The following is a 19,162-nucleotide window of genomic DNA, read 5'->3' on the forward strand; positions in this document are numbered from 1 at the left end:
TTGTTACGACATGAATATATATATATATATATATATACACACGCACACACACAAACACACACACACACACACGCATACATAGGCTACACTTTTCTATTGTGAAATGCCATCCGTTGCTGCAATACAGAGCAAAATGGTGCGGTTCTGCTTTCAGAAAAGGCGGTCTTTAAAGTAGGCTTTGAGTTACGTTTGAGTTGCCCTCTGCCCTAAAGAAACCCCGCCAGTGAAATATTGGGATTAACTGGTCTTTGAGGCGCGGATTAGCGCTACTTTCCCAAGACGCACATTCCTGGTGCCATGTCTCTTAAAACGAAAGGGCCGGAAACCCGGCGGGGAAAATTAGAAATAATTAAAATTTCCTCATGCCTTGCAGTTTCAAAGATACATTTACTTTAAGTGTCCCGATGTTTAATAGCCAAATTACAAGACTCATACAAACCAGTGCTTTTCAAGTTTAACCTTTAATTGAAGCTTCTGAGTGGGTCTATACCTTATCAAAGCATGACCCTTTATAAAACACTTGTTGACGCACATTTTATTACAAAACGTTGAGTTGAGGTGGGCAATTTCTTGTGAATCAGTCAACCAGTAGAATGCTGTTAATATTTAATGTGGATATGCACGGGGTTTCCTGTTTTCATTCCTCCAAAGGAAACGGACACTATACCATTTTTAAATTGGGATGAAGTTAATAAATGAAATGATTCACATTTAGAGCGCTTTTAAATGATTACTATCAATCTGATAAATTATCAATCTGGTAGGCTACACTCTATTTGCTATTTGTTTCTTGATAGCCTACATCATCATTGATTAAAACTTGCTGGTTCGGATGTCTTTTTTCTTTCTTCTCATAAATCGGGCCTCTCCGTCCTAATCACCTTTTTATTAACCTTTGCATTTCAATCTATTGTAGCTAACCTGTTAAAACACCAGCACACACATTCAATTCATAATACATTTTAATAACTCGTCCAGACTTAATAACTTTAAATATGGTGTCAGATTTGAAATTGTTTATTAATATTTCTGTGGCGGGACCACATTACCACTCCAGACAAGTTTCAGATCCACGTGGGTGGTATATCAGTTATGACCAATAGAAATCAATGAACAGGGACAGACAGTTCCTTTCTTACACATTCTCTCGAGTCCCTGTATTTTCGAGATTGTTTGTCTCTTGAAAGTAATCCAATAGTAATCATGTGACTAGTATTATTTACCGTCGTGTTTCCTTAAAGAAAAAAAAGTTTCAAATCTATTAAAATCACAGCCGAGTCTTCGCAGATGCGACGGAGCTCACAAATTGCATACAGTTACAACAGATCACAGTTTCGAAGGCTAGCACAGATAAAAAACACAAATGTACCATTTATATAAGACACACATTGATTGTCTTTTAAAAACTACATATCGATTCCTTATAAACACCTTTTCTTAAATAAAGTAGTGCATCCAGGTCGCCATGGGGGCGTTCAGCGCGCACACACACACACACACACACACACACACGTACACACGCACTCGCACACATCCTCTCTATCATCCTCCTGATGGAAGTGTCTCTCGTCTTGCCAACATTGAAATAGGTCGGTGTGCTGTAAGAGGCTTAGAGAAAGCCTGCCCATTCCAAGCACTTAACCAAAAGATTGGCTCCTTTTGCCATGTAGTTTTTTTTCTCCTCTTTTCTTGTGTAAGGATTTGTTCCGTGGCTTTGACCTAACTTATTACAATTCCCTGTACCTTCAACAACAGGTTGTGGTCAAATGGCCTATGTTTATACGCATTCACGACCCTTCAAATACTACTGCACAAGGGGTGCATGTAGCTCAAATAGATATTTCATGTCAAAGACAAACTTCAAAAGCGCTGTCGGGCACAATGCAACCCATCCATCTCGGAGAGTTCGCGTGTCACACTTCTGTTTTTGGAAGGATGGCAGGTCTACAACGTTTATTTTATGGTCTTTTAGTGTTGACTGGACAGAATGGCAGTTAGTTTGTTAGTTTCACAACACCTGGAATTTCCAGGAGGAAGTCTGGTCTTTGTAATCCAAGCAGTCAGCATTGAAGTTCAGTTTCCACGAGGACGCTTGGTCCTTATAATCCAAGCAATCCGCGGTGGAGTTGAAGCCGAGCCCCGAGGCACCGTAACCTTGCGTGGGAAGAGACGCGGGAGACTGGTTCAGGTGACTGGTGACAGCATTGCTGCTCATGGGGCTCAAAGTGGATCCTGGCCCGGTCAGCTGATGGTGCATGGGCGTCAAGTAAGAGCCGCAGTCCATGCCCCCAAAGTAGGATGTGGAACCAGTGTAGCTCTGGCTGTATCCAGACGCTTGAGTATAGGTCATGGGGTAGGATCGCTGCATGCAGGAAGAGGAGGTAGAGAGTGGGTCTGACGGCGGCGAGATGGAGGCCGGGCTCCAAATGGACACCGGCGCGGTTGTGGTGGAGATGGCCGGGACTGAAGTGCTGGAGGGCGGGGTGAACTGGCCACTCGCCCCGCTCTCAGAACTGGCCTCCCGCGCTGGAGAGCTCTTCTTTTTGGCAGGTCGCACCTTGTTCTGGCCTCCGTTTTGTTGTTGTTGCAGCTGCTGGCGACACTTTGCCCTTCGGTTTTTGAACCAAACCTGACGTCGAAAAAACAGGGTTTATTAATATTTACGGTGTGAACCAGCCTAAATTCAGTTGTGGGGCAGCACTGAAGTTAGAAAAATTGTCTATGTTCTGTCTTTGCGTAAAATAAGAAACGACAACCATTATCATGATAGTTACTAATAGTGCGCCTCTCAGTTTATAAAGATGTGTATGTTTTGTTTTTAGATGTTTTAATGTGAAAACACTTGAATGATACGTACCTGTACACGGGACTCCGGTAAATTGATTTTTAAGGCCACCTCCTCTCGCATGAAAATATCCGGGTAGCGCGTTTTCGCGAATAAAGCCTCCAGAATATCTAGTTGCGCTCTAGTAAATGTTGTCCTTTCCCGCCTCTGCTTTCGAGGAGTCGCTGTTTTAAATAAACAAATGTATCACAAGGTTGTCCATCCGAAAACCTTTCATGCATAGATTTATTTTAAAAGCGGGTTATAAATATTAATAAATGATAGCCTACCAAAATATTACGATAAAATATGAATATATCTGAAACGGAATCGTAAATATTCATAAAACGTTTGACGGAAATTGTTTTATTTTTTTTAATCAAACGTTTTAATACTTTTAAACTTTTTCCCTTTTGATGTGTTATCATTAGTGAAATAAAAACAACACAGGCCTACTAAATAGGCTATGCCAGAATAATAGATACATTTTTTATTCACCAACAACTGGCTATGTTTTTAAATTCTTATAACTTATAAGGCATAATACAAATTGTATTGTGTAAGAATGGGTTTCAAAAAACAGAATGGTTCAAAATTCATTACTACTTCATAACTCTACAATTTAATTATGCATCAGCTACACATAACCGCTGAATAACTTGCATCTCAAGAAGCCTCGAGTGGAAGTGTAATTATAAGACTAGAAAGCATATAAAACCAGCAAATCAAATAGCCAGGCCTGCTATTTACATTTAAGCACATACGGGCAAAAGTGTAACTTAGTCCTGAATCCATAAAGGACAACTCAGTATATCCTTGTGTGCATTCATTCCAACCATCTATTACATAAAATGATTAATTTGGAAGATTGTCTCTCACCTGGGTATCCAACGGAAGGGTGCAGAAGGTCCATACCGGAGGTAGTTAAACTTAGTCCGTTGACCATGTAATGTGGTTGCTTGAGATACGACATCATGCTAAAGATGGTTGTGGGGGGGTTAAAGTTGGAGAAAATTCGGAAGGCTGAACACCGGCCCCTTCAGTCTCTTTTCCTTTGCTTTATCTCTGCTTCTAGCTTGTTAACGTCTTCAGCGGTGGATGTGAAACCAAAAACCCTGTTTTCAAAAATAACAAAGATAAATGGAGACGTTCACTTAATTGCGACGAAGGAGGTTGTTGTTTCAACGTCTGTCATTAGATAGAAACTGGGTTCCTCTAGCTGCGATGACCTATAGGCGAATAAACCCCGTCCACACCGCAACGTGCTCTTAAAGCCGCTCCAGACCTCCAGCTGTCCTCATGAGATGAACGAAGCTCTTCTTGACAAACGCCCCCCGTCCCTCCCCTTCCTCCCCTCTCCCCACCAACCCCAAAAAGTAACATCTATTAATTGCAACAAGTCTTCACAAAGACAAAACTCAGTCGTTCAAATGTGCACACAAGCCAGAAACACAATTTGCATAGGAACCCGGCTAATTGTCTCAGGCATAAGAGCACTTGATTGGGAGCTATTGGTGGAAACAAAGGCCACTGTTAGCCTGATAACTAATGCTAATAACAAAAGCTCCATTGGCGAGGGACAAAAGTAACAATGACAAAAGTAACCCCCTCTTTCCCCCACTCATATCAGTCAGAAGAGTATAAACTTATAATTACGTGCTTTAGTATTTTACAGAAATTACATCCGTTATTTCTTTGCTGAAAAGAGCAAACAGCTCAACTTTAATCTTTTAGATGTTCCATTAAACATTTTGTCACAAGATAGATTGCTGACGCAGTGTCATTAGTTAATTTCATTAGTTTAGATATTAGTTTCTTAGAATTTCAAAATAATTGGACTGAAAGGTACAGATTAGGCTATATTAGCCAATCAAATTTTTTTGGGCCCAAATGAAACGTAAACAAGTTTCTTATAATAGGCTATGGGTCATCAAGCAAAACTTCCAAATTAACCGAAGCTCAGCAACATCCAAATCACAATTGAAAATGAAATTATTAAACAAAAACTTCAGCCTTATGAAAAAAAAACGTTTTTTTTTAATCCAACGGTTTCGCCCCTCAATCTGTCACTTAAAACAGCCCTCGTCTACCGGTTGCGCAGCCGCTCAATAGTAATTACCTCATCCAATAATTAATTATGATAAATGTTGTTGTTGATAAATTAACGAGATAATCCGTGTGGCACGCGCTCCCCTAATTATTGGACGCTACCTCTTCAGCTGAACGTTTGGCCTCATTGATTCTGTGCATGAGTACAATAAAAATCACACGCGTGCGCGCTCGCACACACATACACTGACATTCAATTCAACGGTGTCTCTGACATGATACAGAACAAACTATTGAAATAAAAAAATGAGTAGGGCTACTGCGACTATAAGCATCAGATTTCTACTTGTACAAGAAAGGGGAAAATATATCAAGCGGTATGCAACGAAAAATATAAAATGCACGTTTTGTAGGCTACTTCTTGTTTATTTGTATTCATATTCTCATCAGCAATAAGAGCAGCGTGCCGAATTATATCGCTAGTTGTTCGCTCATTATTTATCAATTTGCACCCAAACGGTTAAAATGAGCGAGAAAACCAATCAGTTAGTAGCCGTGGATTTAAATTAAATAAAAATAAAATAAAAAAATGTGAAAGGTGTACTACCACATGTCAAGATGTGTATCAGTAAATATCGATAGGCTATATATATATATTTATGGACCAAGTTAAAACATATAGGTTAATTGTTTGGCGTTCTCAAAATACAAGCATCAAGAGAACGTTTGAGACATAATGTGAAAGGTGTACTACCACATGTCAAGATGTGTATCAGTAAATATCGATAGGCTATATATATATATATTTATGGACCAAGTTAAAACATATAGGTTAATTGTTTGGCGTTCTCAAAATACAAGCATCAAGAGAACGTTTGAGACATAAAAAAGATGAAGACTGTACATACACTCTAAAAAATGCTGGGTTGTTTTAACCCAATGTTGGGTCAAATATGGACTAACCCAACTGTTGGGTTAAATTTTGGTTACATTTTTAAATGAGCTTTTTAACCCAACAGTTGGGTTACTCCATATTTGACCCAACATTGGGTTGAAACAACCCAGCATTTCTTAGAGTGTAAAATTTATTTATATTACACAACAACGACTACGACAATAATAATAATAATAATAGCATTGTTCGCAAACTTAATGCAGAAAAATATATTGCACACGGCTAAGGCGGGCTACTTACTGAATAACTGGATTCGATTCGAAGTCCGTTCAAGTTTTATGTCCAATAGCGAATATAGCCTACGTCTAAATGGTTACACAAATATTGAAGACATCAAGATAAGATCCTTTTCATCAAACCGTGAAGCAAATGAGTTATGATGAAGCCTCTACAGCTAAACGCGAAGAATGGATCAAATGGTTTAGAGAGATTAAAGCACATACGGTTATGATTCGCTGCTCTTCTGGGTTGAAGTTGCTGGAGTCTGATTTGTACAGCACGCTAGCCAATGAAGAGCTCAGGACTGGAGTCTGTTTCTCTCGCAGGGCCCTTTGCAGGGAAACAAACGTCGGCAGCTACTTTTTGATGCGAACTCTCCAGCCAATGAGAGCGAGGCCCTAGCGGAGCACATTCTCATCTCTGAGAATCAAAGGAATGTCATTTTATGTTGTAATTTTAACTCATAGTGTTATGAATGAAGTGGAAAGAAAATGCATTTTTTTTGTTGTTGTAACACTCCTGTTTTAAAAACAATGCTCTTATATATTTGCATGGTCTCCAGCCAATGAGAGCGAGGCCCTAGCGGAGCACATTCTCATCTCTGAGAATCAAAGGAATGTCATTTTATGTTGTAATTTTAACTCATAGTGTTATGAATGAAGTGGAAAGAAAATGCATTTTTTGTTGTTGTTGTAACACTCCTGTTTTAAAAACAATGCTCTTATATATTTGCATGGTTGATCTGTTTGAAATGACTTTTTTTTTTACTCCGGTGGCCCTTAGTGAGCCTACGTTAGTTTGTATCTTTACCACTTCAAAAAGTTGCAAAGGAAACAATAGTATAATTTATATAGCCTAATCTCGAGCATGATTATTAATAACGAGTGAAAACAGCAGACTCAGTTTTTATTCTTATAATATAACACCGAGGTTAAAGCGGAGAAAACAAATGTTGAATACGGACGCTTGGATCCACGCAGACCTCTTGCATTTCTGTTGCGTAGCTGGAGGGATTTACGGGGACTTAATTCCTTAAAACTGTCCTCTCGTCCACATGACGCTCAAACTGCAAGTGCTCAAGCTGATATACCCAAATGTATCAAGAGATGAGTGCATCGCATTGCCATGGGGCTAGATTAGGGCCTTTTATAAGACATGTAGAATACACGTGAAACCAGTGTGGAGAAGCGCAACGAGGAGGTGAATTGGGAACCTTGTTAAAAAATGTTAAAAACAACATGTTGCCAATATCCACTTGGAGACATGTCTATCGGGATTCATCTGTGTGGGAGGAAAGCCGACTGTATCATAACAGCTTTAAGTCTACACATTTTCAGATATCCCGAGAAGAGGAGAACCTGACAAGCGCCCGGGTGACTCGAGATGCACGGACAAATAAACAACGGTGAGCAATAGATTTACCAAGATCATTGCTATTTGGAGCAAGTTTCTTTTTGTTTAATTGAATCCAGCACAGATATGCTTAAATGAAATGCAACGTTTTCTAACTAAAATAATTTATGAATATATCCTACCTATTACTACTACTGCTGTTGTTGTTGTTTTTGTTTGTCATCATCATGATCAGATTTAATTCTTATTATAGCAAACTAGAATTTAAAATCCAAAACTGTCATCAGTAGGCTATCAGGATCAGTACGTTCTAACCTTTTTCCGTTTAAACGTAACATTGTAACATTTTGATAGATATTATTGAAGCATAACTATAACAAATGTTGGCGCATTATTATTATTATGTAAGTTAAGATTATTATATTTTCCTGCTTTCTGCTAATAAAGTATACAAACAACAACAACTAGAGTAATAATAATAATAATAATAATAACAATAATAATTTGACGTCATGATGGCTGGATTCTATCAATTCAATTCCTTTTACAGTACTTGCATTTGATGGTGCCGTTTTGAGAACGTAAACGCAAAGCTAATTTAAAAACACGACTAATAAAAAGTTTCTATTGTTTCATTCCAGTTAAAATCTATCTATCTAAAAATGTAGTCTAGGCCTATAACCGTTATTTGATGTTATGTATAGATCTAGGAACGGCGTCCCATTAATCAAGTGTGATCTTTCTTTGGGTTACAGATGCAGAAAACAACTTTTACACTTCAAGACAGGATGGAAAGCTTCAGTTGTGCACCTGCTATTGTGGATGACAGCCACCATTATCCTGGTGATTTACCTTTTACTCTTTCCCCACATCCACCTGCCATGCACGTACTGTTTTGAAAATCTATAAACAATTTCTGTCACTGCAAGCGCTTTTGGAATTCTTTGTGTTCGAAAAATGAATCCTCCAACGCAAAGTGCCATTTCTCCTCTGAACTCATTCGCCTGAGCCCAAGTATCACATTTGGGAGAAAACTGCAGGTCGCTGCATGTCAAAGATGAACCAAAATGATAAATGTGCTTGTAGGATCTAAATAAACAATATAAAAAACCTGGACAATTGATGGAGTTGTGCGGTTCTTCATTTAAGATTTAAAACTGATCGGACATTAAAAACACTTGAAAAGTTCATATCTGCAGAATTTTAGACGGTAGAATACGGGAGCGTGCGTCTCACATTATATTAACGCGCTGTGTAATTTATTAAGTGACACGCAAGTCACAGCTAAATAAACGATGTTTCATCCACCATCATCCCGCGTACCTTTATCGCAGGGATCTCGCCCAGCGTTGCCTCTCGCTGTTTAAACTGCTAAATTATTTATCAAATTCTAAACGCCCCGCGTCCGGAGGGAACTCTCATCTTTAAAGGAATTGTGGTTTGTCAAAGTGAAAAAGAGCAATGCGTGTTCGCGCCTGTGGCCACAACAGCGCAATCCTAGTAAATGACACCCTTCCCTTTAATCTCCACTTTAGTTGAATGGCGAGATGCAATATGAAACGTTTATATGGGTTCTAATGCGGAGCATGTAACAATATCTAGTAATTTATCACGACTTTCGTGTTTTTTTTTATGACCGAACATTACATTTACAATTATTCCATTAAAACAGACAAAGAAAAATACACTGTCTACAACAACAATATTTAAATACATACTATTTAAATTATATAAGATATAATGGCTGTTATTATTATTTATAACAATGATCCATTATTATTATTATTATTACTTCTACTACCATACAAAAAAAAAAAAAAAAACAGTATTTATAAGTCTGCCTGAAAATCATTAAAACACTAATCTCTCTTTATGTCTCCCCTGCAGGTCCAAATGTTTTGAAAGCACTGGTGGGCAAAAGCAAAGTGGATGTTATCTTATGTGAATGTTTGGAGGAGCACATGGAAAGGATCATTTCTTCACAGTTTTATTAAACAGCTGAAGATTGGAACACCATGTTGCACTTCTGAAATGGTTTGAGTGATAAAAAAGGACTTTGTTGATTCATTTAAATGAATGTTTGACTTGACTGTATCTTCCGGTGTTACATATATTGTGATTTTTTTTCTTTATAAGGTACTAAATTTAGAGATTAGATTAAAATCCGACACGGCTGAATGGACATCATTTAGCATGATACATTACAAATTCTCCCAAATGTTTCTCTGATTTGACATCATTGTGACAGTGTTTAAATGCAATAGCATAGTCATTTTTGATGAGAGGAACACTTGAACGTGAAGGTATATTTGCACAAAGTAATTACTATGAATAAAAGAGCTCGTTTGATCTTTATTGACATTCATAATTTCCCGTGTGCCACATCTTCCCGCAAGGTACACGAAACTTAAATGGGGTTAAATGTTACGCGTCACGGTTCGAGAAAATAAGGATGTCAGATTGGAAGGGTGGGGGAAACGGACAATGATTGCACAGTACATTTCAAGAGATCACTAAGGTTACAGAGATCTACATATAGAAACAGACATAATGATAAAGAGACGAGGAGAGAGAGAGAGAACATTACAATTCCTCAGTACATTTACGCACACGGCAACAATATTGAACAGCATCACATAAAATAAATGATTGCACAGTACATTTCAAGAGATCACTAAGGTTACAGAGATCTACATATAGAAACAGACATAATGATAAAGAGAAATAGACGAGGAGAGAGAGAGAGAACATTACAATTCCTCAGTACATTTACGCACACGGCAACAATATTGAACAGCATCACATAAAATCCTGCATACTAATTTATTTTCCATAAAATATACATTTTAAGTTTTTAATGTTTGTTGTACATAAACGCACTTTATAACCTCCAACTAGACCAGAAAAAGGCACGAAACCAAGACAGAATTCTGTGCATATGCATGATGCATTTAGTATCTTCTGAAAATATTTAACGGTTATTAATCACTACTGTAATTGTTTGTCTGCTGTTTACACAGGGGCCAAGCGGCAAACAAATGGATTCAATTAAAACCGATTCTTCCCTTCAAGTTATCAATATGAGACACGCAAGGGCAAACAAGTACACGCAAGGGGACACTAAACGTTCTTTCAGTCATGCATAACCATGCTTTTCTCTCTAGGCTCTTGCGCTCTCACTTTCACACACACACACACACACACACACACACACACACACACACACACACACACACACACACACACAAAAGGCCCTCAAGGTGAACTTGGTGAAAGATCTACAAACACAGATCTTCAAAGAACTTGCAGTGCAATTGTGTCAAATTCACTTTTCCAAACGAATAACGATAATACACAATGTCTTTATTATATAGATCTAGTTGAGAAAAGCAAAAATCGCATGAGGTGCGTGGTGTACGGTGGAACCTGCCCTGCAGTGTGGGCTTCTCTTCTCTCGCCTCTCTCAGAGTTCAAAGGCACAGGAACAGAGAGGGTCGGATTTATTCAGGCTTTATGTGGTAAATGCTTGGATGTCTTTCTTGTAGTCTGCAAGGCCCTAAGATCACATTTAGGAAATGTTCTATTGCGAGGTTGGCTGTGAAATCCCCATAATAAATTCACCACACAGGCACAAGCAACGGCTATTTATGATTGTGGCCATTTTTTCCTTTCTGTCTTGCCTTCCAGGTAAAGGTGTGTCTGTTTATGCATCACTTTTAGACTCACAGTGTTACAAACATGAGTAACATGGCCATGAAAGGATCAATGATCATAATATATCAATTAAAATAATCTCTTACGGAAACTTTCAATACAAACGTTGGCTTATTATGGGTTTTGGACAGAAGTAGTCTAAATAAAGGGATAATTAACCTTAAAAAATGAAAACTGTCATCATTTACTCACCCTCGTGACATGACTTATGTTCTTCTATGGAACACAAATGAAGATATTTTGGAAAATGTTTGTTTTTTTCTAACGTTGTTTCCGACCCCCCTGAATTTCTCTGTATATTGCACAAACAGTGGAAACATTTTTCGAAATATCTGCAGAAGAAAGAAAATGACAGGTCTGGAATGACTTGAGGGTGAGTAAAAGACAGAATTTTCACTTTCGGGTGATGTATCCCTTTAAGAAGTGATATAACAGTTATTTGTGTTATTTTGTCCCCAAGCCAAATTGTGAGCACCCATCCTCAAATATGCACGTTAACATTATTGAGTCTTTAATTATGTGATATAATTAACCCTGCACCCAGTTTGAAAGGCATGTGAGTCGAGGACGAGCCCCCATATGGGTGAGCATTCCTTGCTTGTGCCCCGTCCAAACCCCACTTTGTTTTGAGTGACATTCTGGCACTCTTGTTCATACACCAATACTCAGTCTCCAAATTGTACCGTCTTGCTGTCTTATACACTGCCAGTTCACACACATCTCTCTCCCCTTGCACAAAAATATTTCTTCATGTTTTATGCAAATATAATTTTTACATACACTATTTTCTTTTCTTTTTTAGTGCTAGTCCCTCTTATCGGTTTATACCTCTTTTGGAATAGTGGAGGCTGTCTGTTGGGACTCTCATAATTCTGTCAGTTGGATGTTTCCATTACGTTCTCATCATGCTCCTGCCATGTTCTTGTCCCGGCTCCAGCTTGTAGTCAGCTACCCTTCCAGCCACAGGCTGGCAGCTGTTTTTTCTCTCCAATTGTATATCTCTAAGGGCTTGTCTGTCAACTGGAACCCTCCCCTCCAATTAAGAGTGTAAACACAAGACCCGTCTTATAAGAAGTTCACAAACTGTCCCCTAAAACTCCCCTTCCAGTGATAAAACAGTGCTTAGGTTCTGGTTGCTTTTTCTCCAAACTGAGAGCATTCACCATCTGAGAATGATGCAGGAGAAATAGTCTCATACTTATTTTGCAGTTACATAATTTACACTTCTTTTTACATTTTAATTATATAGACTGCATCTTAACTGGTTTATTTTGACTTAAATATATGGTAAAATACTGAAAAGAACACACTATGACTCCTCCTGTATATCTGAAATATAGAAGAATATAGAAGAAAGGTATTTATATTTAATTTTATTTGACTGCACTGATATAATGTAGAGTCATTTATATTGACAGATTTTTCTGAGGAAGAATTTGATGCATTGTTGTATACTAAATAATTGAACTGAACGTATTTCAGTAAATAAAGTGTTTATTTTCGACATTAACATGACAGGTAACCACTCACCGCTCTCCTGGTTTCCATGGGGAACCAATACTGCTGAAAAGAATGTAAAGTCTGCCAGAGTTGCAGACTGGGACAGGACAGGCTATGTGTGTGTGTGCTGGGGGTGGGAACACTCTCAGAAACCCGAGTGGTTACCGCCTTGCGGCTGGCAATAGGGATGCAGGAATTTCACTAGACCTACTGCCCGGAAAATGCCAGGTGGGAGACGAGGAGCGGACAGAGGGTGTGGAGCAGTCACATTAATTGCTGGCAGGGGAGGTGGTGGATAGGTAGCTCAGGAACTGACAGAAGCTCAACAGAAAAATAGAGCGGTCAAATCAATTGCAGCCTGATGTATTTACTGTCGCTTTAATGTAATTTGCAGAATGAGCGTTTCTCTTGAAAGCTAGAATGCAAACTAATCATTTTAAGGTAAATTATTTCTTTGGAATTATACTTTTCTTTTTTGCTTATACTGAGCAATGCTTTGAATTTGCAATGCTTTTAGTATTTGTTTAGACTTACCGACAAATAAGAAACACCGTAACAAGTCTATCAAACTTCTCTAAATGGTAACGTAAAATGCTATTAAAATGATAAATCACCCTTCTTTGTGCTGATTGTAAAAAAAAAACAATCTTTATAGTGACATAATAAACAATAACACTTTATTTTAAGGACCAATTCTCACTATTAACTAGCATGAATATTACTAGAATATTGGCTGTTTATTAATACTTATAAAGTACATATTAATGCCATATTCTGCATGGCCATATTTTAGATTCCTTAATTCTACCCCATACCTAAACTTAACAACTACCTTACTAACTGTTATTAAGCAGAAAATTAGTTTATTGAGCCAAAAGTCATAGTTAATAGTGAGAATTTGACCTAATGAACATATTTAATGAAATGATACTATGATGCTGATATGATTGCAACCAAGACTTGCAGTAAACCACATTTAAAAATCTTCAAAATCTTTGTGTAAGTGTATTTTTATCTTTTATTTATTTATTTACCGAGCAATGGGGAAAAAACATCTTCGTTATTCATGCTTAAAAAATAAGTTGGCATGCCTTTATACATGATCAAATGCACATTTTAAAATAGCACAATATTAAACTATTTTAATACAGTGCAATCAAGTAATATTATCTTCTTTTCAAAAGTGTGTTTTGAAAAAAAATAAAACGCACTTATTACACATTTTACACATTAAACTATATTGGATATTGTGTAATAAACATATTTAGAATAGACCTAGTCTATTAACAAAAATGATATTTTTTCATTTTACCATGATTCTCAAAACCTAATGTGACTCATATGGAGTCATAAACATATAAAATGACATCTACAAATGTTGCGAAGGGAAGAACAGCACAGCTCAGTTGCTCTGAAATCAATGTGGTCTCTGCTGTGGAGCTTCTGGGGCACAGTTCAATAAAGCAGCAGCATAATGGTCAGCACCATGGTGGAGCCATCGAGTCATGGAGCAACATCATGCTCCGCAGCAGGGGAAGACATCGGGCAGATGGGTCCAGTGTAGCCGTACAACTCCATCCCTCCTCCTCTCCCTCCTACACTGCTCTCTTTCTAGCTTACTGCCCCACAGTGTGATTGGTCAGAGTCTGACGAATCGGTCAAAATCAAACAGATCGGAAAGGTTACTGCACAGGAAAAGACTAACAAAGTACAGTAGGACACATTAATACCACATGTGCCATTTGTGATTGGCGAATCAATTACATGGAAATGAATGTCATTTTAAATGATTGAGAGAGAAGTCAGATATGCAAGAGTGGTAGGAAGAGTGAACAAGTCGGAGATAAAGATGAAGAAAGAGCAAGGGAAAGGAGGGAGAGAGCCAGGGCAAAAGTGTGATTGAAAGAGAGAGGGCAGGCATATCCCTTTGAAATACCCACTCAGGGGTAGGAGCCTGGGGGAGCAGGCTGGAGTGGCCCAGCGCCTGGACAGACAGGCAGTCACCACTCTGGGCCAGGGTCCAGCACCCCTCCGCCATTCCCACCAGCCTCTCCTCCTTGCCCAGGCCAGACTGGCTATGTCCCCCCCTCTGCCCATCAGTCAGCCAGCCTCCAGTGGACCAACTGGAGCCTCGCAACCTCACCTTGCCAACAAACCCCCCTACTTCCAACCCCCACCCAACTGTATGGCTCAAGCCCAAACTGATTTGCCCCATCAGAGCAACCTCTGTAGTGTGAGGGACTGACTGATCACATTGTGCCTGACGCCTTTAGTGTGGTGCATTTGACTGGATGACTGTGAAGTCAGAGTACTGCACCACTCAGTTTTACTCTTTAGTGGAACTTGTTACTACCTACTAACTTAAATGTTTAGATCTTTTTGGCACACGTGTTGTCCAAATGAAGTCTAAAGCATACTGTATCATATTTGACCAAAAAAAGTAAATGTAAGCATGGCTTATATGTTGTTATAATATTTCAATATGAACACTTTTTGGACTGAAGGTTTACTTGATTTTCCATACATCCTTATTTAGAAAAATTGTGCTAAAATGTGAGTGTGTAACAGGATTTTTGAGAAATGTTTATTTGTTTATCTCTCAAACATCATTGTCTTGCTTTGAATTATATGTTTAGCCGCTACAAGAAAAACTACAAAGCTTTTTATCATAAATTATTATTTATTTATTTTAATTAAGCATTTACAACTGATATTTATATGTATTTTATGTAAGTAGTCTGCTGTAATGTTATAAAAATCTAATTGATTTACATTACAATTTATCTTCATTTTTGGCCATATAAATATCAGAAATTCTGATATAAATCACCAAATCACATATTTTTTCTCAGATTGGGCCTCTGAATAAAATGTAGGTATTTTTTCCTCCTTTAGTATAAAATTAATATTCTCGTATTTCATACCATATAAGCCATAAAAGCCTTATGTATCAAACAGAGTCAATTTTTTTTAGAGATATATATATATATATATATATATATATATATTTTTTTTTTTTTTTGATAATTTTTGTCTAAAAGTTCAATAAATTGTTAATTTTTGTTTACTCTCATGCTAAAGGTAATGCACATTTAAATGAAAAGTTCACTGTGAAATTACAACTCTGTCATTATTTACTCGCCCTCAGGTTCTTTTAAACCTGTAGGACTTCCTTTTTGCTGCAGAACACAAAAGAAAATATTTTCAACTGTTTTAACTGTTTTTGTCCTACAATGAATGTCAATGGTGTCATCCAAAACAACATCGAACCTGCAATTTCCAAAATATCTGGTCTTCCACGAAAGATAGAAAGTCATACAGGTTTGGAACAATGTAAGAGTAAGTGATGGCAAAATTTGTATTCATGGTTGAACTAATATCATTATAGAACTCAACTTTCTAGTGCTTTATGTAGCACAATTTCTACTGATATACAAGAATATTTTCTAATAGGGATAGTTGTTACACAGGGTGAGTTGCAATATTGTCAGTTCAACCACTTAGAAATTATGTACATGGAGGAAAACCCTATTAAACCTGACCACCATCCTCCTGTGGTGACAGTAATGTTGTAAACTTCTTTGCATAAGACCATAACCAACATGTCACGTCTTGTATGTTAAATGACAGATTCATTCTAATGACAATATTCTAATAGTTTTATATTCATATTTTATATAGTAGGGTGGCTTGTATTATAAGCACTCTTTGTACTTGATGTTAATTTACACAGTTTAAGGATAAGCAGATTTTGAAACAAATTTAATTTGTAGCAGATAAAAGTAGGGGAATTATATCAGAGTTTGAGATAAATAGTGCAAAAAATAAAATACAATTAAAATTAAAATTGTTTCAGGCATCAAAGCAAAAATGTCTCAGTCTCTCCTAAAATAATTCTTCTTGTAGACACAAAGACTTTTGTTGTTCACAGTTAGGAGTCCAGGTCAAGTGTCAAGTCAACAACTTAAGTGCAACTCAAGTTTGACTCTTCATCTGTTTTCTGCATCTTTGTTTTTCTATTATTGACTGTTTGTGCTTGTCAGCGCCATTGTCTGTTTGTCAGTTTGTGGTTTTGCCTTGCCAAGTCCACAATGTCTTTCCCAAACTCGTCTGCCAGTAATTGTCCAGTGCACTCCTCTATTGTTTCTTTCCACGATATCATCTGATGCGGCATCTCGCCATTATTTTCTGCTCTGCATACTGTCAGGGATGACAACCTCAATCTCTCCACCACCCCCAGGTCTGAGGCTAGGTTACCATGTCCCCATGGCAACAGCAGCAGGGCCACATGATTCGGCACAATGTGAGTGGGAATCTTGCCAAAGACTGGGAATTTGGGTGTGATGCAGGCATTGTGGATAACAGGTTCAGCCCCAGTGGAAACACATGGGTCACATGAGGACTGGCTTTCAGTGTATTAGATCACAACGATACTTTCGTTAAAAGCCACTGTCAATGTCTTTAATGAAATACTGTGGTACTATTAAGATTGGAAATGACTTTTTAAAATAAAAAAACAGTTTGTAGCCAGTTGCTGTGAAATCTCCTTCTCTATCAGTCTCACTTACTCAGCTTGGCTGTGTGTACCGGTGCGAACTACCCAGTGTTTATTTTGTTGTTCTCGTTATAGACCATAAACACCATTTACGCCACTGTTTAGGGTTGGAGTTGAGTGTGTGTGAGCCATGTGCTATATTTGCTGATAACAGGATTTGCTTGCGTTACAAATCACCAAACGAGAAAGGTTAATTGTCAACACAAGATGCAAAATGGCTGCACACTTTAATCTTTAGTGTGCGGTTGCTTTAATATTTATCTTGAGTTGGATATAGACAGGCTTTACCCTGTTTTTAGATCAGCACTTCCATGTTGTGTCAAATTGCATTTTGGTTTCTCGGACATCCTTTAATTATGAAACTAAAGCAGGGTTGTTGGTGTGTTTTTGTTGAACTAATCGTAAATTGTAAATAATGTACAATGTAAAGTATTAAGTGAGTAATACAACTACTTAAAAAAACAAATATAAAAAAAATGGAAATTCAGTCATCAATTACGCACCCTCATGTTGTTAAAAACCTGACTCTGAAAATGTTTTCCATATTCAATTTTTTTTTAATCCATACAATGTTGTTTTGGGCTCCACTGACTTTCAATGTAGAACAAAAACAGTTGAAACTGTTGATAAATTCACATAATCAAGGAAGTCATACAGGTTTGGAACAACATGAGGGTGAGTAAATCATGACTGAATTTCCGTTTTTTTGCTATCCCTTTTAGACTTCAAAATTAGTCAAAAGTCACACTCTTTACTTCTGTATGAGTGGTTCACTGGTTGCCAAGCACGAGGATTGACTGGGATAAATAAAGATTGAGAGGTAGGTAGAGAGAGAATAAGGGGGTGGGGAGGTGGTCATGTTTTCCACTGGCACGTCGTTAACCTCCCGGGTCTCTGGGGAGAATCGGAGCTGTTGTGGGAGCTTAGAGCATGGAGCATTTGTTTGTGGGACCCCCGGGGGGAGGCAGACCCCATGCCTGAAAATGGGCTTCCAAAGCAGCAGTGGGTTGACGAGAGGGGAGGGACTGGATAAGAAGAGGGAGGAGGAGAGGGGGAGACTTAAACAAAAACACCCTGAGGGTCCCCCTTGGGCTGAGGCCAACAACTATGTCCCCTAAAGAGTGATCCAGAGGTGCTAAAACAAGTGTTGTTTATTACTGGTACCTAATGTTCAGTGGTTGCGCTATCATAAATGTGTGTATTGACAAGTCTTTGCACAAAGTGTTGGATTACTTTGATAATCTAATACAAGTAATGTGACTTGACCAAGAGTTGGACTAATCTGGTCATCTAAATTCAGACTTGGAGATAAAGTCTGAATAACAGTAAATAACTTACATAACAACAGCCCAACATCTGCGATATTAATAGAGCCCTATTGTTTCCCACTGAATGAGGTGCTTTTGGCCAGTTGCACAACTCTTAACCAATACCAAATCCATCTTAAGGAGGACATTGAAACATATTAATCCTCTGAAGTAGGAATTTTGAAATCTCAGGACAAAAATATTAGACTCTTTCAAGATTATTATATTATATTATATTATATTATATTATGTTCACCAAGACTGTATTTATTTGATAAAAATAAAAGAAAATAACTATTTTAATAGTTACATTTTTATTATATTTTAATAAAATCTTCTATTTTAATATATTTTGATGAGCCTAATTTTTTAGCAGATTATGTGTCCCTTGCTCCTTCAGAAATTATTCTAATATGCTAATTTGATGCTCGAGAAACATTTCTTATTATTATCAATGTCGAAGATTATAGAATTTTTTGTGACAATGTAATATTTCACTTTTTAAAACCGTCACTTTTTGTCAATTTAATGTGTCCTTTGAAATTGATTCATTTCAAATAAAAAATCTTACAGACAGAAGTGTGCTTTTATGCATAAAATTGTGCAACAATACATGACACAACTCAACATCTGCCAAAACTCTTTAACCAAGTGCACTAACAAACGCGTACATTTTTATGAAGTAA

The 19,162-nt window shown here is 37.7% G+C and overlaps 2 protein-coding genes across 5 annotated transcripts in view; one reads left to right on the top strand and one right to left on the bottom strand.

Moving 5' to 3' along the window:
* Positions 1-9,878, top strand: part of LOC107561696 (transmembrane protein 260-like) — a 77,778-nt gene extending 67,900 nt beyond the window's left edge. Inside the window, exon 17 of the transcript XR_001605890.1 lies at positions 9,288-9,878. The gene's annotated coding sequence lies outside the window, so the exon portion shown is untranslated. The remainder of the gene's footprint in view (positions 1-9,287) is intronic.
* LOC107561698 (homeobox protein OTX2-like) lies at positions 1,005-8,826 on the bottom strand. Of its 4 annotated transcripts, none has more exons than XM_016246177.1 (4): positions 8,724-8,826; positions 3,704-3,939; positions 2,858-3,009; positions 1,005-2,629 (listed from the first exon to the last, which is right to left on the bottom strand). In XM_016246177.1, exons 2-4 carry the CDS (start codon positions 3,798-3,800, stop codon positions 2,009-2,011), a joined length of 870 nt encoding a protein of 289 aa, XP_016101663.1. In that variant the 5' UTR covers positions 3,801-3,939; positions 8,724-8,826; the 3' UTR covers positions 1,005-2,008. The 4 variants fall into 4 exon arrangements, with proteins under 4 accessions (XP_016101663.1, XP_016101662.1, XP_016101660.1 ...); XM_016246176.1 differs by lacking the exon at positions 8,724-8,826 and adding an exon at positions 6,272-6,367; XM_016246174.1 differs by lacking the exon at positions 8,724-8,826 and adding an exon at positions 6,069-6,259.
* Positions 9,879-19,162: the final 9,284 nt, after the last annotated feature.

This window comes from Sinocyclocheilus grahami, unplaced genomic scaffold, assembly GCF_001515645.1.
Source record: "Sinocyclocheilus grahami isolate Dianchi unplaced genomic scaffold, SAMN03320097.WGS_v1.1 scaffold787.1, whole genome shotgun sequence".
NCBI classification, from domain to species: domain Eukaryota; kingdom Metazoa; phylum Chordata; class Actinopteri; order Cypriniformes; family Cyprinidae; genus Sinocyclocheilus; species Sinocyclocheilus grahami.

Bases quoted from the DNA above. Each gene is read 5' to 3' on its own strand.
- LOC107561698 (XM_016246177.1), bottom strand. From the start codon at position 3,800: ATGATGTCGTATCTCAAGCAACCACATTACATGGTCAACGGACTAAGT. The intron at 3,010-3,703 runs GTGAGAGACAAT...TATTTAAAACAG, and splicing joins CCCTTCCGTTGGATACCCAG to CGACTCCTCGAAAGCAGAGG. The intron at 2,630-2,857 runs GTACGTATCATT...TTTCGACGTCAG, and splicing joins TACCGGAGTCCCGTGTACAG to GTTTGGTTCAAAAACCGAAG.